At 35.9% G+C, this 10,349-nt stretch overlaps 1 protein-coding gene across 4 annotated transcripts in view; it reads left to right on the top strand.

The window, feature by feature from the left end:
- The first annotated feature begins 835 nt into the window (after positions 1-835).
- LOC112979715 (sodium channel protein type 2 subunit alpha-like) overlaps positions 836-10,349 on the top strand; it is a 50,846-nt gene continuing 41,332 nt past the window's right edge. For 3 of the 4 annotated variants that reach the window (XM_064514878.1, XM_064514877.1, XM_064514879.1), the window contains exons 1-7: positions 836-920; positions 1,870-1,998; positions 2,641-2,732; positions 3,597-3,833; positions 7,627-7,690; positions 9,028-9,169; positions 10,015-10,221. In XM_064514878.1, the coding sequence (XP_064370948.1) occupies positions 841-920; positions 1,870-1,998; positions 2,641-2,732; positions 3,597-3,833; positions 7,627-7,690; positions 9,028-9,169; positions 10,015-10,221 (951 nt within the window). In that variant the 5' untranslated portion in view covers positions 836-840. Of the gene's footprint in view, positions 921-1,869; positions 1,999-2,449; positions 2,542-2,640; positions 2,733-3,596; positions 3,834-7,626; positions 7,691-9,027; positions 9,170-10,014; positions 10,222-10,349 lie in introns of all 4 variants that reach the window. The other variant, XM_026094108.2, reaches the window with a different exon arrangement.

The following is a 10,349-nucleotide window of genomic DNA, read 5'->3' as shown; positions in this document are numbered from 1 at the left end:
ACAGCCAACTTTGATCTCTAGTGTAAATAATGTGGCTGAGTTCATTTTTCATGTTTAAAAAGGACCAGTCTTGATTTTTTTTTTTTGCATAATTACATAATCCTAGAAAATGTTGAAAGCAGATTTTGTTTAAGAGCGCAGAGACCAGGAATGTATGATTTTCATTGCTCATATCAAAATTTAGAACCTAATGTTTGCTTTCAAAGTTCTGCTGAAAATAAATGTGATCACTCAGATCTGTGTTAGGTGCAGCCTCTCTTTATTTATGCGAAGATTGCAGGCATCTATCCTGAATTTTCTAATCTTTTCCCTTTTCTTTTTCAAAGACGTTTATAGTATTGAATAAAGGGAGGACAATCTTCAGGTTCAGTGCCACATCTGCCTTGTACCTTTTATCTCCTTTCAATATTCTTAGAAGACTAGCTATAAAGATTTTGGTTCATTCATATCCTTTTCAAGTGGTTTGTTAAAATTATTACTGGTCTTTTTTAATATTTAATAACACTAGATTGTTTGTTTTAGTACATATTTAAATGTGTTCCTGTCCTTAACTGTTTCTCTCAAAATGAAGCAGAGCTAAAATTTATGACTTTAACTCTTGGATTAAATTCAGAGGAAGGGATGCATAACGTACACCTCGATTACGGAATTATTGTTATAGCCATTGTCATTAACATGAAACATCTTTACATTATTTATGACATTGTTAATGCTATTAAAATGATTTGTATCATATCTGTTGTCAATATTATATAGGCTGGAAAGTTCCTCCTGTTTTATATGATACAAATTCAACATAAAAAAGAGTGTGTTCCTTAACTACAGTCAACATTATTCAGCATGTTCATTATGCTCACTATTTTGACAAACTGTGTCTTTATGACATGGAGTAACCTTCCAGACTGGACAAAGAACGTAGAGTAAGTATACTTAAAAAAAAAAAAAAAAAAAAAAAAAAGAGTCTTCATTAGTTAACATTTTTTAAAAGGTTTCAAAAATCAAAAGCTAAATTAAGACCTAAACCACATAGTTTTATTTATTGTTATGAACAAAACTAGTATTCTCCTTTTTCTAACCTACGGTTTGGTCCTGGCTGTAACTGAAACCACCACAGGCCTGCAAGTTCTGTGAAAGAAGAAGCTGTGATACTGTTAACATTTTGCTTGAACAAAACTAATTAATGCTCTTGGTCAGAATGTTTGTACCTGGAATATTTTTATGCAGTCTCCCTCTTGAGGTGTTCCTGTAGCATTTTTATTTTACTTTGTATAAAAAAGGAAAGAAGAAAGAAAGAAGGAAAGATAGACAGAAAGGGAATAGCTATTCAAACTAAAACTGCTGCTTTTTAGTGTGGAAGATGCTTTCTACAGTAGATGCAGTCTACAGTGAAACACCCTCATTTTCTTTAACAAAACCTAAAAATGGAAAACCCAGCCTCTTTAGAGAAAGTGTCTGTTGGCTCAGGATTATTTTTTGACATTCTCAAGTTTGTGTGGTCAACCATCAAGGCACTGTAGTAAATGCTGTTTCACTTAGCCATGTATGGATTTTATTTCTGAAATGCTGACCATGCTGAAATTTTTACTTGAGCAAAAATACTTTCTTCTTGTTATTATTATTATTATTACTACTTGTACCAAGTTGAATTTTCATCATTTTGTATGCCAGAAACTGCAAGAATATGTTTCAGATACAGAATCCCATAATCTTGCTGAAGAATGGTGGGAAAAACAATCATACTTTTTGTAGTTTTGTAACTGCCATTACGATCCATGTAATAATACCAGGTTTGAGTGATTCTCCTTTATGACTGTGACACTGTATCACTGAATGACAATCTTAAACTTTTGCTTGGATTGTTTCTTTTAGGTATACTTTCACTGGAATTTATACTTTTGAATTTCTGGTAAAAATCCTCGCAAGAGGCTTCTGTGTAGATGCTTTTACTTGCCTTCGTGATCCCTGGAACTGGCTTGATTTCATTGTCATTTCTTTTGCGTAAGTATATAATTTTTCTTTAAATTGAAATATCAATCAAAACTTTTTTTTGAACGTGTGATAATTTGTTTGAGTCACTGTAGCTCATTTAAAATGAGTTGTGATCAAAACATATTTCAACCTTTCCCATTTTAATATTTTGCACTGATGTACCATACAACAGAATCAGTATACTACCTCATAGTACAAAAGAGAAGTTACCCCTAAACAGTTTATTTTAAATAATATTTAAATAGTAATATCAGGGTAATCCATTTCATTTTTCATTTACATTCAGTGGAAATACTTAAGCATATGTTTCTTAGGGAAAACTTCAATGGAAGTTACAGGAAAATATGAATGTAAGTCTTCCATTTAAAGTTGCCCCTTCCAAAAAAAGTCTGGATTACAGGTCCAGGTAAGTAGTGTACACTCTGCCTCAATTCTGAATAACTGTGATTTAATCCTACAGGTATATAACAGAATTTGTAAACCTAGGCAATGTTTCAGCTCTTCGAACTTTCAGAGTATTGAGAGCTTTGAAAACTATTTCTGTAATCCCAGGTAAGAAGTAAATGTGTAAAATGGTAGGCCCTCTACATCACCTCTGTTTAATTTTGTGTGTGCTGTCATTGTGTTTGTGTGTGGAATCCCTTACTACAGATATCTGACAGAGTTTGTGGACCTGGGCAATGTCTCAGCGTTGAGAACATTCAGAGTTCTCCGAGCTTTGAAAACAATATCAGTCATTCCAGGTGAGAGCTAGGTTAAACACTGAGACTGACTGTATTTCCAGAGAAGCTGAATTAATGTTTTTGACACAAGTATCCAGATTTTCATCTTAAGATTCCTTTTTTCCTAATACTTTAAAACACTCAGCCTCAGAGTTTAATTCATTCTTGCATGAGAAATTGAATTATATAGTCTGCGTGTATTTCCATTTCATGATGTCAGATTTTCTCTCCCACATTAAGAATCAAAATAAATTCTTTTTTCATTTTTCTCATACTAATATGAATGTTACCATTAACGGAAGATATTTGGGATGGAAAATTTCAATCTGTTTTGAAAGTTGAATCTCTAATAAAGATGGAGGAATAAGATAATAAAGAATAGCATGGTAATTGCATGATGTATTTATTCTCTTAAGATGCCTATCTTCACCAAACCACCTCCAGCTGAATAGGATGCATTAGAATGCAATCATTGAAATTACTATAATGCAATTGTGTTTTGTTTTTGTTTACTATTATAGAACCAATATATTGTGTTTTGGAAAAGGACACTGGCAAAGGTTTGGAGCAAGAGGCATCCAGAAGAAAATTAAAACTGGAGCAGTGTTCCTTTACGTGGAGTTAACATGTACAGAGAGCATGAATAGAAGCATTACTTGTTTATTTGAAGAGCAAGTGCTTTGGAATGTGTGCTATTCATTCCCATTCATAGTTTCAATTTAATTTCTCATGAACTATGAAGCTTATTATACCTTTTTCCTTTGAAAAATATTTTAAGACTATTTTGTGAAGCTGTGCATGATCTTTAATAGTGTCTTCGAGTAACTTGCATTTTAGCTTAGGTAGATGTTTAATATTATAGCAAAAATCTGCTTTTATTTGCAGGCTTGAAGACTATTGTGGGAGCCCTAATTCAGTCTGTGAAGAAGCTCTCAGATGTAATGATTTTGACTGTGTTTTGCCTGAGTGTATTTGCACTAGTAGGACTGCAGCTGTTCATGGGCAATTTGAAGAATAAGTGTTTGTTGTGGCCGTCCAAAAATTCGTCATCTTTTGAAAAATACGTAGCTCCATACTTCAATGATACAGTGTTTGATTGGGCGGCATACATTGAGGATGAAAGTAAGAAATTCTACTGTAACTTGCTAAAATATTTTTTTCTAAGCACATACATGCACACACACACACACGCATTAGATTACCTTTTTATAGGACAAATCAGACTGCTAGTGCCTAAAGATAAAAAGCAATTAAATAGGATCACAGAGTAGGGATTTTTATATATTGCAGTCTAAATTCATGCTGACATGATTTTCTTTCTCCTAACTGCAGTTTGTAACATATTTATAGGGTTAGGCTAGCTTTCACATCACAGAAGTGACCTCCAGAGATAATCTAGTCCAAATGTATCACAAAAGCAGGTCCAATCAGAGCAGGTTGCTCGGGGCCTTGTCTGGCCAAATTTCGAATATCTCCAAGGATGGAGATTCCACGGCCTCTGTGGGCAGCCTGTTCTAATGTTTGGCTAACCTCATGTTAAACTCTTTTTTTGTATTAATACAAAATTTCCCATGTCCCTACTTATTCTTCCTGCCTCTTATTCTTCCACTGTGTGCCTCTGAGAAGAGCAGGGCTCCATCTTCTCTGCAGTCTTCCATTAGGTAGTTACAGGTAGTATTAAGTTCCCCCCTTACTCTTCTCAAGGCTGAACAAAACTAATTCTCAGCCTCTGCTCATAACGCCATGTGACATATCTTTAGATTATAAATAAAACATGAGAGGGTGAAATAAGTATCAGAGATTTCTTAGTTAAGATGGGCTTTATAATTAGGCAGAGATAAGAAACCCTTTCATGTCCATGAAATAAAGAAGTCACTTGGCAAATAGAGATTGCGATAGTTGGGGAAGAGATGGTATTCATCTGTTGGAGTAGCAGGGGGTATTGTTTGTTTCCAAGGGGAGTGACAAGGACGTGTGTGCCCAGATATTTTTTAATGGTTCTAATATCTGTAGACTGAAGTGCTAACATTCAGGTCAGTTCAGAAACATGTAGATTTTTTTATTTTCATCTATTTAAGTAACGGCACCAGTAAAGTAATAGCACAGACAGAACCACGAGATGTAGTATAATAACTCTTAATTGCCAAAAATTTAATTCATTTTTGTGTATGTGTTTGTAGTGGAGGTGGATTTACAGGGTCTTGCTAAGTAATTAATTGGAAAAGTAATGTATTTAAGTAATAAGCAATTGGTAGAATAATGGTTCACTGGCCCTGAAGTGAAAGAAAATACAGTTGTTTAAGTTTTGTTGAGTCCCGTTCCCTTCCTTTCTTAAAAATGAGCTTTAAAGTTCTCTGCTGTTTCCTATATTTTTAGATATTCTTTCTGTACTTCTAAATTCTTGAAGTTCTGGAAATTTTGTGACTATATTTATATTTTCTGTGCAGCCTGTCATTTTAGCTAATTTGTTTTGCTAAGAAAGGAAATGGAATGGTGATAGAGCCATTTATCAGTGTTGTATGCAGTTTTGGCTGATATGCTGTAGAACATTTGTGAAATCTCTCTTCACAGAGAGTGCGTAGGTTTTCTATTTCCTTTTCCCATTAAATAGCAACCAAAATCAGAAAGCACTAAAATCTCCCAGAATGTCAATTATTTCCTATGCTACAACCATTGACTTTGCTTGTAGTCTCTACAGAGTGCTTATGCAAGCAAGACAGTTCCATATAATGATGTTTGTAGTCCTCCATTCTCTCGTAGCCTGTTTTCAAGCATTTGTACATGTGTCAGTTGTGTAGTAATTTCACCAGGCTCAGCTGCAAGTCCTTCTAAAATTTCTGTTGGTTTATCTTATGCTGGTCAGCTGTTTCTGATCGTGATGCCCTCTAGTGGCTTTTCCTAGCACCTGTACCTCTTCAGTTATTAAGGAAAAAGGCATGGCCAGATTCACTTTTTGAGAAGATATGCACAGATCTTGGATCCACGTGTCAAAGTATCATTTCCTGGCATTTTAGATGAATATCTGAACATTGAGAGCTGTGGCCGAGTCTAAAGATATTACAAAAGAGACAGGATTATCTTTTTTCGAACAGTGTATAAATACTGTTCCTGAATGGTAGAATTCTGGCATTACTGAATTTGATTCAAGTGACCAGTTTTAGAATCCTCACATCTTCATACATTCTTCACACTGTGAGCTGTTTTTGACCACTTAAAGACTACAAAAATGTTTTATCTTGTGAAAACCAATACTTTTAGTCAATGTGAAAGGTACATAAAAGATGTTAATCGAGGATGATGGAAAATTTAGTGGGGATGAGAGTTCTTCCAGATCTGTCTCTTTAGGAACATGGAAAATTCAGGTTGGAAAGAACATCAGGAAGTCTCTAGCTCAACCTGCTCCTCAAAGCAGGGTCATCCAGGAGATCAGACCAGGCTGCTCATGGCTTTAGGCAGTCTGGTCTTGAAAACTTCCAAGGACAGAGACTGTACAACCTCTGTGGGCAACCTGTTCCAATGCCTGGATGTCCTTGTGTGGAAAAATTTCTCCTTATATCCGATGTGAACCTCTCTTGTTTCAGCTTATGCCCGTTGCCTGTCACTATCCTGCCTCACATTAGTGTCATGAACCTGGCTCTCTCTCCTTGATAACCTCCTCATCGGTACTGGAAGGCTGCCCTTAGGTGTCTCTGAAGCCTTCCCTTCTCCAGGCTGCACAAGCCCAGGTCCCTCAACCCCTCTTCTCAGGACAAGCCCCCTCTCCAGCCCCCTCTTAGTCTTGGTGACCTTCTGCTGAATTTGCTCCAGCTTATCAATGTCTCTCTTGTATTGGGGGATCCAAACCTGGGCACAATATTCCAGATAGGGTCTAACGAGTGCTGTGTAGAGGGGCAAAATCGCTTCCCTCACCCTGCCGGCTGGGCTCCTGATAATGCAGTGCTGGGGGCTGTTGCCCTTCTTGGCTGCCAGGACGCACTGCTGGCTTACCTTCAGCTCGCTGTCTGTCCGCCTGCCAAGACCCTCAGGCCCTCTTCTGCAGAGCTGTTCCCCAGCCTGTGTATATTCTTGCAAGGGGCTCTTCCTTCCCAGGTGCACGCATTTGTCCCTGCTGAATTTTCATAAGGCTGCTGTTGTAATGGGAGAATGTGAACATTCAAACCATGATAACTTGAAAGTATGTTAATCTTAACCCTCCCCTCCAGTCTCTCCCCCCAGAAAAGGATTTCCTGCCATTTGTAGCCATGTCTCTTCCTATCTGTGCAGGAGGGAGAAATGTGTATATATATCCCTTTGTTCTGTAAGTGGTTCCATCTACTACAAAAGAACTGTCGAAAGAATGCTGGTGAAAGGAAGAAAAAAATTTCCTTGAGGAAGCTTATAGTTTGTTTGCAGGTCCCTTTTGGGGTGCAGGTGTACCATAAGTAGGACAAGTCTCTAAGGGGATGTGGGAAGATATGGGGGATGTGGGGAAAATGTGAAACAGAAATGAAGTCTCTTTTGTAAAAATAGTGCATAAGTAAAGTAAGCATGTCATTCTCTTAACTAGTTCTTGAAGGAAAATTACATCACCTGGTGGTGGTGATGTGGAAGTCATTTTGGTATTTTTGCTGCGATAGGGCCTGTGATGTGGTCTATCAGAATACATGTCATCAAACACAATATGATAGTGGTCTTGTTTTGATTGACATATAAATCAGTATAAACAGGTTCAAATGAAGCATACCCTAGGGCTCTGGAAAGAGAGTGGGAAGAAATCAAATTAAGTCAGAATATCACAGGTCAGTTATTTGAAGGAACATTTTTTTTCTGTAACAAATTGGTATTGCAGCTTCTGATATTTGTCATATATTACTGTAATTTAGTGTCATACTCCTTTAGTTTACTTATTATAATTTACCACTGTTGTTTTCTTTAGGTCATTTTTATCGTCTCGAAGGACAAAAGGATTACCTGCTTTGTGGCAATAGCTCAGATGCAGGGTAAGATATACTGAAAATTACACATTACCATTTGTCTAAACAGAATATAGAAATTATCACTGTGAAGTTAAAAAGCTAATTTACCTAACTTTGCTATCAACAGTCCATAGCCCTTCATCGTGAGTTAACACTTGAACTAGTAAAAATACTAAGGAGAAATACTTTGATGTGAATTTCCTTTAAAAATTCTTATGTAACTAGAAAATTCCATTTCAACTGATAGATCTTGCATTGTGAATGACTTAAGAACATACTTTTATATCAAAGATTTCATCCTGTTTCTCATCTCTAAAGTAGACAAATCTGTTATTTACTTTGCGCTGGGACTTATGACAGACTTTTGGGAAAACATCTTCAGGATGCTTCTCTTTATGAATGGCATGCATGGCACTGTCTTGGTCTCTCTTTGTAACGATTCTTTGCAACAGGATCACAGGTTACTAGATGCTAATGATAAACCAATTTATCCATTGTTCTGGGATGCTTGTATCTTCAAAACAGATATACTTAATCTTTTTCATAAGCATGTATATTTATATATAATATTAACATATTACAGATGTAAGTATATATCAGAAAGTTTTATGTCTGTGTGCTAAGTCTATGTGTGTGTAAATACTCATATAATGCGCACACACACACACACACACACACACAAAGCAACCTTTATAGTGGTTTTCTGTGGAGGTTTTGAAGAACTGAACCTCTTCCAGCCCTCAGGAGTGGAATCACAACAGCAACAATCTGCCTACAGTTGATAATGATATTGGGTCGCCTACTATCAAAACTGATACGGACAGTTTTAAGAGAAAAATATCACTATGACAGTTACTTCTTTTTTTGGAAATGGTAGAATCTGTTAATTCCACTTGACTAATTCACAAACTACTAAGAAAGCTGATATGCCAACCCCGCTGGCAGATGAAATTTAGCATGAAATTGCACTGGGTCGCTTACTAAAATATCTGTGTTGACTTTCTTTTTTACATGGAAGTGTTCATCTTATGGAACCTCTGTGCTGAATGAATATATTATTCCCATTGAAGTGGTATATGTAAAGATAATTCAAACTGTTGAGAATAAGTTTTATTGTGTACATAATGGTGAAAGAAGGTTGGAGGAAAAATATTCTTTTTTTTTTGTTGGGTCTTTTTTGGCTTTTTAAAAGAATACTTTGTTCATTTCCTCACTAACTCTTAACATATTTTAAGCCACAAATGGCAGCCCCTTCACAAATTAAATCTAATGAGTTTTTATTAGAAACTCATTATACAATAATTTTAAAACAATTTCAGCGTTACCTGTTTTTTATTTGCATCGCTTTACATTTTTTCTAGTAAATGTCCAGAAGAGTTTATCTGTGTGAAAGCTGGAAGAAACCCCAACTATGGGTATACTAGCTTTGACACATTCAGTTGGGCTTTCCTGTCATTGTTTCGACTGATGACACAGGATTACTGGGAAAATCTTTATCAGCTGGTGAGTATGTAGCAAAAATTGTTTGGTGTCTTACTGGCCTAAAATCAAAATAAATGTGGAAAGGGTCTTTATATTACTTACCATTGATATTGTTAGCAATTTCAGATGAACCATATTTCTCAAAGAAAGCAAGTTCAGTTACAAAATTGAGCGAATACTTGGGCAGTTATTACAGAATCTCTCATGATTTCTGTAGAACTATGCAAGTTTTTCTGAACCTTTCTTTCAGTCTTCAGCATGTGTTTCATTTAATGCCTTATAACAAGATCTTCAAAAACTTAGTACTGAGTTGTAAGAAGATCCTGTGACAGCAAAATCTGAGTCTTAACTTTTGTACCTTGAATCCCATTTTTGGTAGCTAAGAATACGTGTCTTGGTATATAGACTTTTCTTGCCATAACCTTTCATTATATGGTATGCAAAAATCTGTAATAGTAGTAAGCATTTGCTTTTATATTATTGCTATTGATTGTGCCATATTTAATTCTTCTGGTTAATCCAAGAGGAAGGCATGCTAATACAATTTTCAGTGTAACTGAAACTGTGAAATAAGTGTGGTTTACATTAAAACTCTGACTCTATTTCCTTCTAAAGGTTATTAGGCATTATTAGGCACTAAAATAGGTTCCTCTGAAAGCAGCCAGTTTCTTAAGCAAGCATTTTCTCACATAAATTCGTGTTTCCTTTATTTTGATTACATTGCAATTTAGAAAGCACGTGTAATCTTATTACAGAAGGAAGAACAACTCTTATGTAATACACTTTCGCACTTTTCAAATTCAGTCAGTGCTTATCAATTTCATATTTGCTTCATCAGCTGGATCATTTCTTTTCTTCTCCTCCAGACATTACGAGCTGTTGGCAAAACATACATGATATTTTTTGTTCTGGTGATTTTTCTGGGTTCCTTCTATCTGATTAACTTGATCTTAGCTGTGGTTGCCATGGCCTATGAAGAACAAAATCAAGCAACTATGGTTGAAGCAGAACAGAGGGAGGCAGACTGGCAGCAGATGCTTGAACAGCTGAAAAAGCAGCATGAGGAAGCTCAGGTATCTTTTTAATGAGAGTTCAACTTTAGTATAATTCTTTGTATGTTATTTGTTCAAAACAAAACCAATAGTTAGATTATACATGTATCAGCAATGAAAAGACAGAGAAAGCAATCAATGTGGAGCAC

Source organism: Dromaius novaehollandiae, chromosome 7 (assembly GCF_036370855.1).
Source record: "Dromaius novaehollandiae isolate bDroNov1 chromosome 7, bDroNov1.hap1, whole genome shotgun sequence".
Classification (NCBI taxonomy): Eukaryota; Metazoa; Chordata; class Aves; order Casuariiformes; family Dromaiidae; genus Dromaius; species Dromaius novaehollandiae.
The sequence above is the reverse complement of the archived record's forward strand: the minus strand, read 5'-3'. Positions and strand labels throughout refer to the sequence as shown.